We start from the raw sequence: 19,473 nt of genomic DNA, 5'->3' as shown, positions 1-19,473 counted from the left end.
GTGGCTATAATAAACAAAGCACATATGTCATCCTTGCCTCCATGGAGTTTTCAGTCCAGCAAGGGAGACAGTTAATGAGATTATCACATCTCTGTAATTACACATGAACGTATGTTCTGAGTGGCAGGTGTGTGTGTGTGTGTGTGTGTGTGTGTGTGTGTGTGGCTGGTTATACCATAGGGTGGCCATATGGAGTGATATGGAGTAGGTGGTAAATCTCAGGCATGGACGGGAAGAGCGCTAGGAATGTTAACACCTAAGGAATAGGTGGAAAAAGGTAGGCTGATCAAGAGCCTTGGAAGAATTAACCAAAGAGGTGTGAAGAAAACAAGGAGAATCGAAGTCAAGAGAACAAAGTGTTTCAGGAAGAGTGGTGGGCACACAGTGATGATTTTTATTTACAAAGGTCATTGTGTAAATGTGGTTTGTGAAGGGAAGCGCTGAGGGCAAGACTTCACAGGCGAGTGGTTTAGCAGCTCTGGCTGCAGTCAGAGTCCCACCCGCTCTGTGCACACTGTGCTGATTAAACCTGAGTATCTGGCGTGGGGCCCTGACATCCATGGTTTGTTATGATTCCCCACCTGATTCTACCAATGTTGAGAACTGCAGGGGTCCAGGTGGGACAAGATGAAGGGCTCAGAGCAGTGGGGGACTGGGGAGGACTGGGACATACACAGACCAGACAGGACCTTGTGACATTGCGAATGAGGGGGTGAGAGGGAGGAAGAAGAGAAAATTGATTAAGTACATTCTTGTAATGCATAATAATCAGATCTTGTGCATTTTTGGTTTCAGATACTCCTTTTTTGTAGCAATGGGATACCTGACGATGTGCCACATCAGCAGAATATACATCTTTCACTATGGGATTCTCACTACGGATTTTTCTGGGTGAGTATCTTAATTTGTGGGGAGCATTCTGACTGCTGGCTTTGACTCCCTGACTTGGGGTCTGTAAGAACCAAGCATGCACATCAGAACCATGGGGGCCCAATTCAGTCTGTTTGCAAGACGGTCCTACTGAGGTGAGAGTGAAGACTTGGTTGCTCTGTGGGACTGTGAGCCCCACTGTGTGTCAGGCAGGGGCTGCAGACCATGGCCCGTGGGCAGTATCTGGCCCCCCACCTGCTTTTGTAGTTGTTGGAACACAGCCAGGCACTCACTCACTTGCATTGTCTCTGGCTGCTTTTGCATGATGATGGTAGAGTTGAGTGGTCATGACAAACCATATGAGCCACAGAGCCTAAAATCTTTGCTGTCTTGCTTTTTACAGTAGAAGTTTGCTGACCCCCTAGGCTAAGGCCTTTAGCGTGGAGTTGGTGTTTACCTCTCCTAGTTACTAATACAGAAATTTTTCAATGCTAGCAGGTAAATAGCCGCTGCCTTACCCTCCTGAGTGTCCCCCGGCTGCCCCAGCCTCTCCCTACTGGGCCCATCAGACTTGCAGCAGCTAGAAGTGCCTGACACAGTGGGAGGTCTCCACAGTAGTTGTGAAAATGCTGTGTCACCCGGCCTTTACCTGGTGGGCCCTCCTTCCCCTGATTGGTCACCTGGTGAAGACGATAGATGGATCGGTGAAAATTCTATGCTCTCTTGGTGTTCATTCAGTAACAGCTTCTCATGAGTCCTGAGGAATGGACACCTAAGGCACAGGGACACCTCGTTGCACTCTGTGTTATCCATGTTACTTCTGAGGAGCTGGTTCTGTTCCCTGCGGGCAGTCTGAGGTCAGAGAGAACTCGAGGTCTTCCCTCGGGTCGAACTGAATTTCACTTGATGAGTTACTGGGGAATAGGCAGTGAAATAAGGGGGATATAACTCACAGGTCCTTTCTGCGAGCTTTGCAGATCAGGCATCTAACCCGTCCCATTGTGAAGAGGCGTAGGAGGGCAGGGTTGTTGCTTTGGGACACAAAGGCTGTGGCACTGACATTTCCACGGCTGTGGTTTGGTCTCTTTTCATGCATCAGTTTTTCTTACCCTCAGGCCTTTACTTTGGGTTTTACCAGTTTCTCTTTGAGTTGTCTTCTCTCTGTATTCCTTTTCCTCCAGATTATGGAACAGTTTTTCGATTTTTTCTGAAACAAGCCCACAAATTTCTTTGTATTTTTATTGGTGTGTATTGCTAGCCAAATATGGAAAATATGGGAACAAGAAAGATAACATTATAGTTGGGAAGTTATAGCATTAAAAGTAACTTTTAAATGGTGATCATAACTCTCCCTGGTGTTTAATTAACAAACTTCACTTTTTTGGTTTCACCCCAGAACCATGACCTCACCCCTCCAATACTTAGAAGAGTTTGTGGCTCTTAATAGTTGTTCAATAAACGAATGAGTTAAATACCCTACCTAGCATTTGTCAGTCCCTTCTTCAATATGTCCGGAAGCCTCAATTAAATACCCGCCTAGCCATTTGGTTGGGATATTGAATAAAAAACTTTTACTTTAGCCCAAAGTGGATTATTACCTGTTTCTCACCTACCTCACTTTTTCTTTTCAAGGCACAAAGCGTACATTCATTCATTTTTTCTGCAGCTGTTTGTGGGTTCCCAGGACACTAGGCACAGTGCCAGGGCCTGCAGACGCTCAGGCGGGAGGAAGGGCGTGCCGGGCAGAGGAGACAGCTCTGCAGGAGCACAGGGATGTCAGACAGGTGCCTGTGGAGGTCCCAGAAAACCATCTCCCCTACCCTTAGCCTCCACGACCCTGTGTCCCCGAGTCCTATCAGGTCGGCAGCCTGGCTGTCTCTCGGCTCCATTCGCTGCTCTGCAGGCCCATGGGGCCACCCGTGTCTGCAGGTTTCCCAACTGGCCGTCTCTCCTACCACCCTGCCCCTTCTCTAGTTTGTGTTCTTTGCACGAACCAGTGAGGTTCCAGAGTACCAAGCAGCTGATGAGACAGCCCTGCCTCCTCTCTGGCCACCTCCACCTTCTGTGTGCACTGCAGATGGCAGCAATGCCCACGGTCTGCAGGCACGCTGTTAATCCGTGCCTCTGCGCCTCTGCCTTGCGCGTTCTGCCGATTAGAGGAATATTTATCATCCCTGTTTGTGTGGAGATCTTTTCCCCAAACCCAGTTCAAAGATCACTGTTTTACAAAGCTTTCCCTGATTGCCGCTGCTATCCCCCCTTGGTCCCTTCCCCCACCAGTCAGTCACTCACTGCATTTTGGACCTTGCACCTGGCTTTCAGTGGCCGGTGCTGCCTGTGGCCCTTAAACCATACCCACAGAGACCCCGGGGCCTGGAGTGTTTGCATCTGGCACTCCCGGGCTCTGCTGCTTTCATCAGTTGCTGTGTATGCTTATCTAGTGTCATCTGTGTTTATTCTAAAATTCATTTATTCCAGTTCATACTTACATATAAGCTGATTATATATGGAAGGAGAGAACACAATTTCTTTAAATCTAAGTAGGGTCTTTGGAAAGTCACCAAAGAAAGTTTAGTATATAAAAGTAATGGCTATTGAATTCATTGTGGGTGACAATGGGTAAAGGGTGTGGGGAAGATTATACAAAGTAGGGATCCTGCACTCAGATTTCTTTGAGAGCATCTTTACCTTCTTTTAGAACCTTCTTGGCCTGTGTTAGAGGAAATGACTCCGGAGGTGTGGATGGGGGTTTATGTAAGAGGCAGATGCCGTCATTCAGCAGGTCCACATGCCAGGGAAAGGACCCTGGTCCTGCATCTGAAGGTTCATCTCTTCATCATTCAGCAGACACTGATGGAGAACCTGCAAATGCAGGCACAGTTATTGGAGACAGCAGTGAGCGAGGACAGTGGAGTGAATGTCCAGTTATCTATTTCAAGTTTATATAGGAAGTTCAGATGTGAGCATATCATTGTGTTCTGGGTTGGTTAGTGTCCCCCCAAATCCATGTATACCCAGAAGCTCAGAATATGCCCTTATTTGGAGATAGGATCTTTGTAGACATAACTAGTTAAGATGAAGACCCACTGGATTAAGCAGGGCCCTGAATTCATCATGGTTGTGTCTCTGTATGAAGTCCATGAGAGGTGCAGCTCACAGACACGCAGAGGGAAGGAGGCATGTGAAGGTGGAGGCAGAGATGAGAGCCACGCAGCTGCAAGCCAGGGAACTGCAGGGACTGCTGTCCGCTGCTGGAAGCTGGGAAAAAGCATGGAACAGATTCTCCCTCACGGCCTCCAGGGGGAACCAGTTCTGCCAGCACCTTGATGTGGGACTTTCAGATTCCAGACTCCAGACAGTGGTTCTGGTTTTAAATCACCCAACCTGCGGTAATCTGTTATGGTGGCTCTAGGAAATGAATACACATTGCTTTGTGATTTCATACACCTTTTGCTGAGCTAACAAATGCACCACCACCACCGGCCCCCATGCCCAGCCCCAGTCATGCAGGTAAGAGAGTGACTCTACTGTCCTCATCTCTTCCTGCTCTTGCCATATGTCTCCCCCTCTACTGGTGTCATGCATAAAACCATAAGCTCTTGAATGATTGTTACATAATTTTAGCATCATCAGAATTGTGGAAAGTTACCACAAGAACAAATAAAGGGTATTTATGGGAAACAGTAATGTGTTTGTGAGATGCTGTGGATTTGGTCTTTGGCAGCAGGGCGGGAATGGAAATGAGCTCCTGTCAACTTGACTTTCAGCAGCATAGCCGTGATAAGTTTCCTCAAGTGAAACTTATCAAGTTGTTTTCTGGAAGGTTGCATCTCTGGATTTCCTTGTATTAAGACATCTCAGACATTACCTAGAAGACTGCAAAATGTTTGAACTGGAAAGAACTATTGTTAGGGAAAGGGTAAAAAACATGTCTTCCACCTGTAAGTGCATGCAACTTAGTTTTCTGTTTGCTGAGTGGTCATATTATCCAATTCTTAAGGTATGTCTTTAAAAAAAATTATAGTGCATTATTACCCAGCATTCCTCATACCACCTCCCTCCCCCACCACCATAAATGTACAATGCCTCGCTGACATGAATTCATCTTCTTGGATAATGTCAGTTAATGTAAAGGGAGAGGTACATACCAACCTAAAGTGGACAAGATATTTTAAATTACTGGGTCCCAACCGTTTTGGCACCAGGGACTGATTTTGTGGAAGACGAATTTCCATGGACTGGGGTTGGGGGTGGGGGTTGGTTTCGGGATGATCCAGGTGCATTATATTCGAGCTCACCTCCTGCTGTGTGGCCCAGGTCCTAATAGGCCTGGACCAGTACCTGTCGCAGCCCAGAGGTTGGGGACCCTTGTTTTAGATCACAAATTGTCACCAATTTGTTCTCTTCATGACCTTGCAAGCAACCACACTTTTTCCTTCTGAATGGAATTAAACACTGTTATTTCAGTTTAAAAATCTTATTTACAATTCTGTCAAGGAATAAAGTCGTGTTCCAAAGTTGAGCCTGGCTGTTTAAAGCAGTCCGATGTGGTAGCTGCCCTCTTCTGAGCACACGTACAAACCCAAGTGTCTCGCACCCTTTGTTACACCTGTAGCGAAAGAGCACAGGCAGGAGTGGAATGGGACTGGATTCGACTGGTGTTTGTGTCAAACAGTGTATGTTTTTAGTTCGGGGACACATAAACTTGCTGTATTTTAGAGTATCTGGTGCTTGAAATTTTATTTATCATTCGGAAAGTCATAAGAGTTTTCATGGGCCAGACTGATGTTAATGGTGAGGATAACACACGATACACTCTTATTAGTGCTGCTAATCCAGTGTAGATCAACGCACGCAGTGGCGAGAGTCCTCTGTGCTTTCTCTGTGAACGTGGGTGATTACAGACCCTAACACGTTTACTGTTCTTCTTGGGGGAAGCTCAGCAATTGCTTGTAATAGAGCTGTTTCTTGATTCCCTTTTAAGTTTGTGATAATGAACTGATTCTTCTCTGTTGCTCACATAAGGGTGCAAACTGGGTTGTCTTCTGAGGGAAGCAGCAAGAAGAATTCTCTTTTCTTTGTGGGGCAGGCCAGATTCAGGCAGATTATTGCCCGCCCACCATGTTGGCAATCTGAGTTGCTCATGTGCTTCTGAGAATATTATGAAAGGAGAACTCTTCTTCATTACCAGTGGGAGTATAAATTTATACAACCCTTCTGAAAGGCAATTTAGCCGTAAATTTCAAGCAAGAATTTTTAAAGCGTTCATATCCTCTAATAGGATAAATTCCTAGAAATTGAATTACATTATTAAGGAAACCAGATCTATTCATAAGCATGTTCAACTGTTGTCAATAATAATGAAAAATAGAAAGTAGCCAAATGGTCCAAAGAGGTGAATGATTAAATGATGGTACTAAATGTATCCATTGAAAACGATGTCTTCATGGTATGTTAGTGATACTGGCAAATGATTAAAAGATAATGGAAAATAAAAACCTAAAAACAATGTATTAAGATGCCATTTTTATGAATATGGACATGTGTAGAAAAAAGTAGGAGGAAATAAAATGCTGAGACAGTGATTCTGTAGGGGGTATGCTTTATTGGTGATTTTTAATAATTGTTTTATTCTTTTATATGATTATAATAATGAGACACCCTAAATGTTATTTAAATATATTTGCATGCATGTTACAATGAACTGTCGCCTACAGGAGTAGAACTAGGGCTGTTTGTGTTCCCTGTTGCCCTATTATGTGTCTTGTAACCCGAAGTAGCGTGTCACTCACCTGCCTTCCTCCGGGTGGAGGTCACTTGCCCTGTTGTTCCGTGGGAGATGTTTTCCTCTGTTGTGACATCCTCATCACTCTGTCGGGTGGCTCAGCATGTGCAAATCATTGGGTTCGCTCTGATTGTAAAAAGAACACATTTGTGAAGAGATTTCAGTATTTGATTATTTCATGTTTCTCCATCAGGCTGCTGCCAGCTTTTCAATAATTAGCACAGTCACTTGGAATTTAATTCCGAAGACATGAGTTCCTAGGTTATATGAAGTACATTTGGTGGGTTCCTGTTACAATGGAGAACTGGTGATTTTGTTGTGGTTGAGTGCCAGAGTATAGATATGAAATCTTTGAAAAGATGAGTGGAAAGAGTATAAGCCCACTTTGCTCTCATTGATGTAGGATAATTCTAAACAGATACCACGAACTCTGAGTCCAGAGGAGTTCCCGCTACCTTAAGCTACAAACCTAGGAGGCCCAATGGAGCTGTGCTCATTCTTTGCTGTGACTCCAGGAATCCCTTATTTTCTTCCACAATGTTGGCACATTTGAAAGGCATGTAGGAGCCTTCCTCTAAAGCCATGATAGCATCGATAGCCTCCTTAGTAAGTAATCCAGGGAGCAGGGGGCACAGGCAGGGCAGAAGCAGCAGGGACACGAGGAGGGAGGTACCGTCTGAGCCTCCTCTGCTCCCCAGCTGCTGGGTCCAGGCGCAGTTTGCATTGTACCTGGGCACCTCTGGTTGTTCACGTTGGCAGTCCTGGCCTGGGTTACAGCCGCTTGGAAGTTTGCTGTACTCGTGTTTTCCAGCCCTGTCGAACTTCTCGCTTGCCTGACTCCTTGCTTTCCTAGTATATAAGTGTTCTATGTGGATTTGTATTATAAACAAAGAAGTAATACAGATTTTAGTATATGTGCTGCTGAAGCGAGCACAAAAAGGAATAAAAATGTAAAGGATAACTTTTTAGGTCTAAAATGACCTGTTGGGGAAGATCAGAAAGACCCTTCAGGTCGGATCCAGCTAGATGCTGGCTAGCCAGCTGTGTGTCTGACTGGCTCTTTTGCTGAGTACATTGCCTCATTGTTCCTTCCTAGCTTTACCAGGGCAGGAAACTTAACCACTTTAGGTACGAAGATTAAGGTAAAACAGGAGGGTTTTATTGGATTTTGCTCAAAGTGGAGTTTTGTTGAATGTTTTAAAGACAGGTTATTTTTGTTGGGAGTTGATATAGGACATGCAAATGGGTGAATGGGTACCACGTCTGGTAAGTTGCCTACAATCTGTATGAGCAGGCCTTGATGTTATGTTTATGGGGAGGGAGAGGTGGATGGCATTGTTTCCTTGCTTTTCACTCGAAACACATCTCTAACTGCCTGCTTTCCTTTACTCAATTTCCCCCTATATTTCCTTATCCCAGTTTGACTAATAATCTTAAATTTGGGAAGAAAACATTGGTTTTCTTTAGCTTTCTTTTTAATCATGGAAAAAATTCATGGGACAACAAAACAAGTGGCCCCAGCCCAACCGTGCTGGACTCAGACGCTGACTTCAGATTGGTCAGATGGTTCCCATGGATTCAAGTGCAGGGCACATGACTGACAGGTGTATACAAATCAAAGGACAGGGCATGCTTTTCAGGGGCTGGAAAACCTGAGTGCAGCTCAAGTTCTAAGGCGTCATTGTCCCGTTCCTTGGCTGTATCAAAGAGCCTTTTTATGTCCTTCCTGTGCTTGTAGTATGTGCTTGTGGGTTCTGGGTTTTGCAATTTTTTGCAAAAAAAGAAAGCATGAGTTCCAACCACAAAGCAACGGACATGTCTTAGATTCTGTTATGTTTTGATTGGAATGCACCATAGATGGTATTTGAGTTTTGTTTTAAATTAGTAACTTCATGGGTTTGACGTTCAAGTTTCAGTAACTTGTGCATTTTGAGTTCGACACTTGATCCACCCATAAGTTTAAATAAATTCGTCAATGAAAAATTGCTCAGAGAGGACGCTCCCGGAGCAAGAGCATATGGTGCTCTTCCTTATCCCCATGGCAGAGTAGGAATGTAGGAGGATTCTAAATTCATTCCTTCCAGTGAACAGGTTGTAGTCTGAGGATGTTGGGTCTGCTTTTCACAAGTTATCAGTATGTTCTATTATAATCAGTGATCACATGTGTGAGTTGTTTTTTAATACAGTTGCTAGAAAATTCTTCAGATGTTTAAAACAGAAGGAGTACATTGTGGACAGTATAGTCTGGATGATCTGCAACAACATTTGATCCGTAGCTTCTCCAGGGTTTTTTTTTAAAGGGACACTGTTTTCTAGAGAAGGACAACAATATGTTTTCTACATAGACCTACCAATGTAGATTTAATATTGAGTAATTCTTAGTTATTGACATTGATCTAGATATTCAGTATTGTGTGTTGTGTTAGTTTGGGTTCTCTGATAAGTAGATGCTGAGATAGGATCAGAAGTATAAGAGGTTGTATGGGTGAAATGCCTGTGAGGGAAACTGGGGAGGCCAGTGGATGAGGCTGGGAGAGCCTCGGATTGAAAGGCATGTCTGACCCCTGAGATGAGAGGGGCACAGGAGGAAGAGTCGTCTGTGGCTACAGTTCTAAGACAACTTTGGCAAGTTCCATGGGAAGTCCTTGGGCTTAAATTCCTGAGGGCAGAGGAGTACTGTGCCTTGTGGAGAGGGGCCTGCCTGGGTCTGGAGGCGTGGGTTTAGAACAGACTAGGAGGCAGAATCAAGGCACAGCTGGAGCCAGTCAGCTGTACTGCTCCAGCAGCTGATCTGAGAGGCGAGTTTGCTTGGCCACTGCTTATGTAACTACTAAATGCTGTGCTCAGTGTGTGCGTAACGATGGAATACATTAAATCTAACCCCAGATAGAGCAAGAAGAATGCTATATTTCTATAGAGACAGAAAGGTAGGCTAATTCCATGACATATTTACTGTGTTGATATATCTATTTTAAGACCCTTAAATATATATATATATATATATTGCTTGAATGAAATCAAATGTAGGAATTTACTTGATTTGCAAATTGCATAGTCACCAGAGAGTGTGTCTCAAATTTTAAAAAATTTCATTGGGATTTGTATAAAAAAAACCAGGGAGCTTAGTTCCTACTAGTGATTCCTAGGACTTTCAATCTTGCTGGTAGGAAAGATGACAAAAAGGCTTTGGAAAGAAAACTGTACTGCTTTGAACATCATTTATGACACTACCTTGAGTATGATGCTTACAGTGAATCTCTTTGAAGAAAGACAGCTCTCAGCATCTGTTATACGCTGTGGGTCAGAGGCTTTGTTGAATATCAGGCAGTGAGCTGCGAGATTATAATGGTCTTTAAGATGAATTTGATCTGGTAGAAACCTTCCATCTGGCCTTTATTTGTGGATCCAAACATCAGCATTCTGGAATAGCAGAGGGTTTTTTGGTTTTTTGTTTTTCATTATGAAAGAGCGTGGTCGCAGTAGTGTTAGCTGTGAGCACATCTTGCTGCCTTAACATGACCACGTCGCCGGCCGCTGGCTGCCACACCTTCCCACCAGGTGCAGCAGAGCACAGGCATCCTCCCCGCTGCAGCCAGACTCTCTCTCCTCTTAGCCTCCTACACAACAGTCAGAATCTTGTTTCAAGCGATGGCCACTGGCTGCCGGGCTTTTGCAAGTAAGATATAAAGTTGGGTGCAGGCGTTAACATTTCAAAGTGTATTCGTTGGTACTTTTTTGAAATGCTTTATCTTGCTAGTTTATATTAATACAGTAGTTGAAAGTATTACATGCTTATTATGTTAAAGAGATGGAAAGTAGGGAAAGTGGGGATTAGAATGAGGAGAGTTAAAGAGGAAATGGACTTGCAGAGAAGTGGCTAAGTGCAGTTGACACACATCGCACTTGGCCTGAGAGTAGTTTGTGTTCAGGTCCATCGTCCCACACATCTGAGCCTGGTCTGAGCTCCAGGCACAGAGGCTGTGGGCCTCCCAGGGTCAGGCCAGGGACACTGCTGAAGGACAGAGATCTTTGCCCAGTGTGCCCCTGCACAGCGGTGTGTCACAAGAATTTTTAAACATGCAACACCTGGCTGTTCAGTCAGGGGCACCGACCTTTTCCCCCTTAGATTGTCAAGTCAAGAAATGACAGCAACCAACACAATAGCCATCTGGTGTGACTGAGTCAAAGTTATACCTAGTTTTTTTCCAGATCAGTGAAAAGTATGTTTTTTTGATGTGCCACAGAATTTTGGTAGTTTGCGTGTGCCATGGGATGGGAAGGTTGGAAATCCTTGCTGCCGGACACTCATCAGAGCCTCAGCATTCCGTATAGATGAGCATCGGTCTGTAGGGTCAGAGACAGCAGTTGCAGCGAGAAGCCGAAAGAATGGATATCAGAAAGCTAGGATAAACAAAGAAGGTTTGAAAGAAAGGATGGTAGTTAGAGCAGTGGGATTTTATCTTGTACTGTCGAGCAAGAATAGAGCTACTAAAAGTACCAAACTAGGGTGGATGATTGGAAAAGCAGATGCATTTAAAAAATTGCAACCTGGTTGGGATAGACAGTTCACACACCATACAATTCACCCATTTAAAGGATACAGTTCAGTGGCTTTTTTAACATATTCACAAAGTAAATCTACAGAGTACAGCCATTCATGGCAGTTAATTTCACAACGTTTTCATGACTCTTGAAAGAAACCCGTATGTATTCCCTGTCACCCCTAATTCCTCTCGGTTTCCCCAGCCTAGGCACCCAGCAGTCTACGTCATTTCTCTGTGGATCTGCCTGTTCTAGACACTTCATATACATCATAGAATCATACAATATGTGTTTTTTTGTGTCTGCTTCTTTTAGAACATTTTCAAGTTCCATGAAAGACAAAACCTCAAGGCTCAAGGCTTAGGGAATGGAGTTGCTTGGCCATACGGTAGCTCCATGTTTAGCCATTCGAGATGCTGCCCACTGTTTTTAAAGCAGCCCTTTAGGTCTCTGAGGCATTCAGTATTCCCACCAGCAGTGCACCAGCATCCCAGCTCCCCAGCTCCTGGCCGACACTTGTTATCTGTCTTTTCGGTTCTAGTCCTTCCATCGCTTGAGAAGTGGTATCTCATTGTGGTTTTGATTTGCATTTCTCTCGTAAGTAATTACTGTTGAACATCTTTTCATGTACTCCTTCACCATTTGTGTATCTTTTTTGGAGGAATGTCCATTCAGATCCTTGGGCCATTTTTTAATTCAGTTGTCATTTTTTTCCCAAGAAAACAATGTTAATATTTTAGTGTATGTCTTAGTACTTTTTCCATGCATGTATGTACATTTTTCTTTACAAAAATGATATCATACACTGTTTTATAGCCTGCTTCCTCACACTGTAAGGATTGTTCTACTTCAATAAATGTTTTTTACAAAATTATTTTTAATGACTGCAGAGTATTCCGTATCTGTACCATTATTTATTTTTATAACTCATTATTGTTTGGCATTTGAATTATTCCAGTAAATGAACATGCATTTCTGCTTTTTTTCTAGAATTTTCATTCTTAGTCAGAAAGTGATCGCATAAGTTTTTGATACATACGTACAGTCTCAGTTAACCAGGTAATGGAGAGACAAAGAAGTCAAATGCCCAAACCCACGTTCAAACAAGACCATAGTCAGTTCTTAAATACCTTGTTCAGATTTACTGTGGATAAGACGCTGCAGTAACCTGCAACTGTCCCTTGCTCGGTAATTGGGACACTGGTTACTCACTCTGACTGCTGCCCCTTGCATCCCAGAGCTGGAGGGGTTGTCTTTTAATTATTGAGTTGTAGGAGTTCTTTATACAGTCTAGTACCAACCTTACAAGTATATGATTTACACATTTTTTTGTTTTTCATTTTTTAATTTTGTTGTTCAAGTACAGTTTTCTTTTACCCCGACCCCAGCCCACCCCCAAGCCCTCCTCACCTCCCTCCCATTTCCAACCCTCCTGTTATTGTCCATGTGTCCTTTATACTTGTTCCTGCAAACCGTTCACCCTTTTCCCCCGAAATTTCCCTCCCCTCTGGTCATTGTCAGCCTGCTCTCTATTTCAGTGCCTTTGGTTATATTTTGCTTGTTTGTTTGTTTTGTTGATTAGGTTCCTGTTAAAGGTGAGATAATAATGGTATTTGTCTTTCACCACCTTGTTTATTTCACTTAGCATAATGCTTTCCAGTTCCATCCATCCTGTAGAAAAGGGTAGGAGCTCCTTTCTTTCTGCTGCATAGAATTCCATTGTGTAAAAGTACCATAGTTTTTTGATCCATTCATTTACTGATGGGCACTTAGGTTGCTTCCAACTCTTGGCTATTGTAAATTGTGCTGCTATGAACATTGGGGTGCATAGATTCTTTTGAATTGGTGTTTCAGGGTTCTTAGGATATAATCCTGGCAGTGGAATTGCTAGGTCAAAAGGCAGATCCATTTTTAGTTTTCTTAGAAAATTCCCTACTGTTTTCCATAATGGTTGTACCAGTCTGCAATCCCACCAACAGTGCACTAGGGATCCCTTTTCTCCACATCCTCTCCAATACTTATTTGTTGCTTTGTTTATGATGGCCATTCTGACCAGTGGTATCTCATTATGATTTTAATTTGCATCTCTCTGTTAGGTATTGATACTGAGCATCTTTTCATGTGTCTCTGGAGCCTCTGTATGTCCTCTTTGGAGAAGTGTCTATTCAAGTCCTTTGCTCATTTTTTTAATTGGGTTGTTTGTCTTCTTAGAGTGGAGTCATGTGAGTTCTTTATATATTTTGGAGATTAAACCCTTGTCTGAGATATCATTGGCAAATATGTTTTCCCATATTTGGTTGGTTCTCTGATTTACACATTTTCATCCTCCTGTGAAATGCCTTTTTACTTTCTTGATGGGCACATTCTTTGCGGTACAATGATTTTAAGTTTTAATGATATCCTTTAATGTATTATTTATTTCTTTCATTAAGAAATCATTGCCAAATCTAAGGTCATGAAGATTTACATCTGTGTACATCTCTTGATCTAGTTCAATTACTTTCTGTATTCTTTTTAAGTGGATGTCTAGGTGTGCCACTGCCACTAGTCGGAACATCTGTTCTGTCCTCCGTTGAATCGTCTTGGCACCCTAGTTGACATGGGTGGCACTGCTGGGGCAAGTTTTTATTTTATGGCTGTCTTCAAGTTGAGATTGGTGTTACTTTTTGTTAGTAACAACTAACAAGTTGAGATTGGTGTTACTTAAATGGTTTATTTATAGGTAGCTCCATTTTACAAATGCATCTTTTACTACATGTGCACGGAAGGATAGCCTTTCATAGAATAAAGCATATTAGAATGTGTTAGGATGGAGAAGCCAAACTATGCCTTATCCAGGGGGGACCAGGGCACTGGATTATGTGTCCTGAACCAGTGCTGCTTCCACTTGAATGTGCATTTGCACGCCCTGGAGATCTTGTTAAAAATGCAGATTCTCATTTTCTGGTTCTGGAATAGAGTGTGAGATTCTGCATTTCCAGCCAGCTCCAGGCCATGCTGGCGACCCTGGGCATGGAACTTGCACTTTGAGTAATAAATAGCTCGAAAGGGACTTCTAGTGGGGTCTTGTTCAGCATCGTGAGAGCTACTTATGTACAGTGATTCAGAAGGGGGCAATAAAAAGTGTTTATTTTGAATTCAGTGCCCTTGTATTTTATTTACCAATCTTGAAGATGAAAAACCACCACACAGAGAAATAGAATAAAAGTTCCAGGGGTATTTTTGCTCATCCTGACTATTCTCTGTCTTCCTTTCAGGCCTCTCATGATCGTCACTCAGAAGATCACAACCTTGGCATTCCAAGTTCACGATGGTAAGAAAAACAGCCCTTTTTTTCTCACTAAAGTCCCCCTGATGTTTTTTATACTCTGTACACAGCCCCAAGTTCAGACAAGTGCTGGCCGATCTCGCTATACCTTGTCAACACTTTGTACGCCTCTTTACTCATAGCTTTTAACCTTCCCAGCTGTTATTTACCATTTCTCTCCTGAATTGGTAGCCTAAATTTGCTGAAATATTGACATTAAGAACAGCGGGTTTTCTGTTTACTTATTACAATGCTTTAAATTTAACTTAACTTATGGTACTCTCTGCTCTTCATTTCCAAATCTGTTAAGAAAAAATGGCATTGTGTTTTTATGGTTTAATCTCTGAGGTGGCCATGAGGTAATATAAGACTAAGTAGCATTGGCTGGTTAACCACTTTTTAATGTTAGATTTCTTTTTTTTTCTTGGAAAATTATCTAATAAAATGAGCCTCTCTAAAAAGCTGAGAGAAGACAGAGTCTTCTGTTTGTATAGAAACCGGACATTTTCTTTACTCAGATTCTTTCTGAAAATGGCCAGAAAATGCAATTTCCACTGTTCAACCCGGGCTCCAAGGGAGGAGAACAGCACTTTAATCCGAAGGGAGATGGGGCTAATCCATGTCAGGGGCAAGTAGCAAACATGCGTTCGGAGGACTTACCCTCCAGCGAAGGCCTCCTGACTGCTGAACCTGCACTGTGTGTTGAGGAAGGGTCCAGTCTCCGCTGGGCTGCTTGTTCCTCCTCAAAGCTGGGAAACTAATTTAGTTTCACATCAACGCTGTGTGTTTGTAGTTCATACTGGTGACTTAGTCATTCTGTACAGAACTGGGTAATTTTATACCCAGGATGGCATCTTTCTAGAGTGACCAACTGCCCCAGTTTGCCCAGGACTGAGTTTTTTCCAGGATATGAGACTTTTAGTACCCAAAGCAACACAGTCCTGGGTGAACCAGGGTGAGTTGGTCAGCGTTTGTGTACCTGAAAATCTACTTGGAGGTGATTATGGATTGACATCAGCAACATAAATCAATACTTAAAATCAATTTAATTTCTGGGATTGCCAGAGATATATTTGATGAAGTCTTAGAAACATGAGTGTGATTTTTCAAACACTGCTTCTTGTGGGTTTTTTAAAAATTATTTTTGGTTGGTTTGTTTTTTTACATAGACTCTTTGCCTAGATTTACTTTTGTACGCGTTCACAGTTTACCCTGTTTTCTGAAACATCCCTCACACGCTGCAAAATGTTTGCCTATGGCTTTTTTTTCTTGTGTGTGGGAGGAAGAAGTAAATTCCGGAACCACTCTGCCTTCTCTTCGGCATATTTTTGGGTTGTCTTTAGTGTTTAGCGACCATATTGGTCTTAACTGATGTTATGGTTTTAAAGTTGACTTCTGATGCTTATGAGATGACACTTCAGTTTCTTTGACACTAACTTAACATATACATCTTGTGGGAAGCACAAGTGTAATTTATTTGGGAGTTTTTCCAGCATGGATGAGTTTTAAAGGAAGTAACATCTCCTGATAATTCTTTCGTGTTTCCCCTGCCTTTGGAGTTAGGTTTCCTGTGTTTGGGAAGAGGAAAGTCCCTATTGCTTTCCCCCTTACAGTGCACCCATGCTCTCAGCTCGTACCGGGTGTTTTCATTCGGTATATCAGAGAGGCATTTATGCTGGTGCAGGCTGCAAAGGCAGACTTATTTCTCTCATGTGGCAACAAAGACACATAGAGCGTGCTGAGCAGTGCAGGAGGCGTGGAGGGTTCTCGGATCTATGTCATGCTGTGGGAGTTAACTTGGAGTACCCCCCGAATTCCCCCCTCTTCATAGAACCTATAGAGACTCTTCCTTACACGTAGACCTATGGGTAGTCCTTTGATCCAGGGTATTTTTAAAAAATGGAAAACTTTGATTTATGAAACAAATTAATCACTTTTTCAAATGAGTTTTATAAGCCTCTTTTAAGATTAGTTATCTACTTCACTTCAAACACTCCTCTAAGTTTTTTCTTTTTCACAGGACTCGGTCGAAGAGCTGAAGACCTGTCTGCTGAGCAACATCGACTTGCTATAAGGTAAGTTTAACAATATATTCCCGAGTGCTTTGTATATCAGTCATTATCTAGAGAGCTTCATTTAAAAATATTTGCATGAGATTTATGTGGATGTATACTGTTTATTTAATGAATCTGCTATTGATGGACACTTGTGTGCCTACCAGTCTTTAGCTTTTGCAAATGGTAAATGATGAGTAACCTTGTCCATAGGTCACTTCAGATGGGTTTGGGTAGAGCTGTAGGATTCCCAGGAGTGAGATTGCTGGGTCAGAAAGCAAGTGGATCTGTAATTGTATTAGTTCTGCAGGATTCTCCTTGACTGGGGGTAGATCTGTTCCAGAATTACTGGGCATATGTCTTTGGGTCCTCAAGAAACAGTTATCAGTGCCCATCAGGATGATTAAATGCTGGCATGAAACAAGGTAGGAAGTAAAGCTGGAGCAGTGGATACCGGCTGGGGACAGGCGGAAGGTCGAAGGTGGACTTCGGTTGGTGTTGCCGTGTCGTAGAAAGGGGGTGGGTGCTGGAGAGCAATGGAGGTCATGCAAAGCAGGAGGCTGTCATATGGGAGTAGAAATGACCAGTGGGGTAGCATGTTGGGGATGGTGGCGCAGCCACGGCCGAGAGTTCCTGCTAGTAGGTAGTAGGAGACGATTGGGAGAAGGGAGAGGGGCCCGTGTGGTAACGGGTGGGAGAGCTTCATTTTTTTCACCAAGGGTTTGGGACTTGGGAACCAATGGAGAATCACTGGACGAGTCTAACGTGTCAGGTTCTTTGCCAAGCATGTGGGAGTGTAAGTGCTGTAGGCGTAACTCCAGGGACTGGTCACCACTGGCCTTTTAGGAAGCCTTTTCCCACGATTCCACCCTGCTGGAAGAGCATGCCCCCTCACATGCCATTAAAACACTAAACAAAATGGCTCCTATGGAATTTTTTCCCGGCCACTACCCTTGTCTACTGACCTGGTGCCTGATGCCAAAGCAGATGAGAGACTGTTACAGGGTAGTTTTGTGTGGCTTCTTCCAAGTGGAAACTGGTTCCACCTATCATCTGTTTTGTATTTATTTTGGCAGTCGGGAGAGAGTTTTCCCATTTCACAGCATCTCAGTCAACTAACAGTAGAGCTGATTCTTCTGACTGCCTTATGTTTATTACCTTCATTTTCTCCTGTAGAGGGCTAAGGTTAATGAGAAAGCATTTCCCAGCCCCAGAGTTGCCTTTGCCCTCCACCCCACCCCGTGTTTATAGTAGTGGTCAGTCAGCAGAGGGCGCCACAGAGCGCTGCATTTTCTTTGAGCCACTCACCTCACTAACTTGAACAAGATTTCTCTCTGAGGTGGATTTTTAGAGAAACAGAACAAAGGAAAGATCCTGTTATGTTTATTAAACTATAAAGGTAACACCTGTGTTTATGATGTGATTATTTGCAAATATGAAAAAAATAAGGACTGAAGGCTTTTCCATTTCTTTATTTTCCCAGAGTAAAACCCTCTTTTTTGGAATACTTAAGCTACCTTCTGAACTTCATGAGTGTCATAGCTGGACCTTGTAACAATTTCAAGGACTACATAGCCTTCATTGAGGGGAGGCATATACACATGAAGTTGCTGGAAGTGAACTGGAAGGAAAAAGGTCTCCACAGCCTGCCAGAACCTTCTCCCACTGTAAGTTTTAGCCCAAGCTTCTACCCAGGGGTCTGGAATTTGTAGAGTTTTGCTGCTAGAGCAGACTGTCACCAATAACTGTTCTAATTGAAAAGCCGAACAGTTTATTGGAAAGTTTGGCCAATAACTGTTCCCTCCATTTGCTTAAAATACTGATATTGGTATTTATTTTCCGTTCTCTGTGTTGGAGAAACAGATGTTTATTTACACAGAGGAGCCCACTGGCTGAGAATATTGAAGCAATCCGTCCAATGGTTAGGCAGCCAGTGTTTAGTGCCTGCCATGGGCTCAGCACTGTACTAGTTAACGCATTCAGATTTATGGGTGTCCTGCCTTTATGAATGAATAGAAACGAACACACAGCTGAAGGATACTATGTCAGTAAAAGGTGGAGGGAGAGGAAGTGGGGACCAGAGTAATGGTCATATTGCAGAACCCGCTTGTTGCCAGGGAAACCAGTTTCACACTCCCCAAAGCTTGGTTTTACTGACTTTGAGAGAGTTTAAGGTGGTTTTTAAAAATAATGTTTTAATTTTAATCCAAATTTTATTAATGTCAAATTAGTCTACAGAAGGAAAAGTTATCAAACTTCACAAATAAGCTAAGCTTCTTTGGATAAAATATCCTATGTTTAAGGGAAATTTTTCATTAATTGAAGGAATGGGGAACATTGGATAAGGAGAAATTGAGGATAAATATTTCATAAATGCTAAGGTCTAGGCAAAATTAAGTATTTGAATTTTTAAGTGATTTGTGAATTAAGCAGGAATGTTTAGATAGTCTTGACACAGCTGGCTCCTCAGTACTTTGTTGTTAGCCAGATGTCTCCACTCCGACTCATAACAAACAGTCTAGGGGTGAAGTCACCGTGGCTATGAGACATCAGAGTGGCCGTAGGTGTGTCCCCGCAGTGTCTGTCACCGAAGTGCTTTTGTGGTTCACATGCTTTTATTTAGAAAATAATGTTATCATTGAGTCTTAATTAACATCACTCTCCACGAAGACTCTTGCATTTTTGTGCACAGAACACATGAAGTGGGGGGGTTGCACTTGGGCTACAGACACATTGGTGGGAAGGGGCTGCCCACTGCCTGACCACTGGCTAAGCACGGTGAGCATTCAGATGGGAGCCAGACACTGTTCTTGGTCCCTATGTTCATCACTTAAACCCCAGCCTACCCTCTGGGGGTGGTACGATTGCTACCCCTGTGTTACAGATAAAAGTAGTCCATGTTTCTAAAGTTGGGA

At 43.0% G+C, this 19,473-nt stretch overlaps 1 protein-coding gene across 1 annotated transcript in view; it reads left to right on the top strand.

Annotated features, from left to right (window-relative positions):
• MBOAT1 (membrane bound glycerophospholipid O-acyltransferase 1) overlaps positions 1–19,473 on the top strand; it is a 104,201-nt gene that overhangs the window by 55,721 nt on the left and 29,007 nt on the right. The window contains exons 4-7 of the mRNA XM_037037904.1: positions 796–891; positions 14,455–14,510; positions 16,525–16,579; positions 18,042–18,225. Of these exons, the coding sequence (XP_036893799.1) occupies positions 796–891; positions 14,455–14,510; positions 16,525–16,579; positions 18,042–18,225 (391 nt within the window). The remainder of the gene's footprint in view (positions 1–795; positions 892–14,454; positions 14,511–16,524; positions 16,580–18,041; positions 18,226–19,473) is intronic.

The sequence above is a fragment of the Sturnira hondurensis genome, unplaced genomic scaffold, assembly GCF_014824575.4.
Source record: "Sturnira hondurensis isolate 20B ecotype Veracruz unplaced genomic scaffold, ASM1482457v3 Scaffold0023817, whole genome shotgun sequence".
Taxonomy (NCBI): Eukaryota; Metazoa; Chordata; class Mammalia; order Chiroptera; family Phyllostomidae; genus Sturnira; species Sturnira hondurensis.
This window is presented reverse-complemented; position numbering and strand designations above follow the sequence as displayed.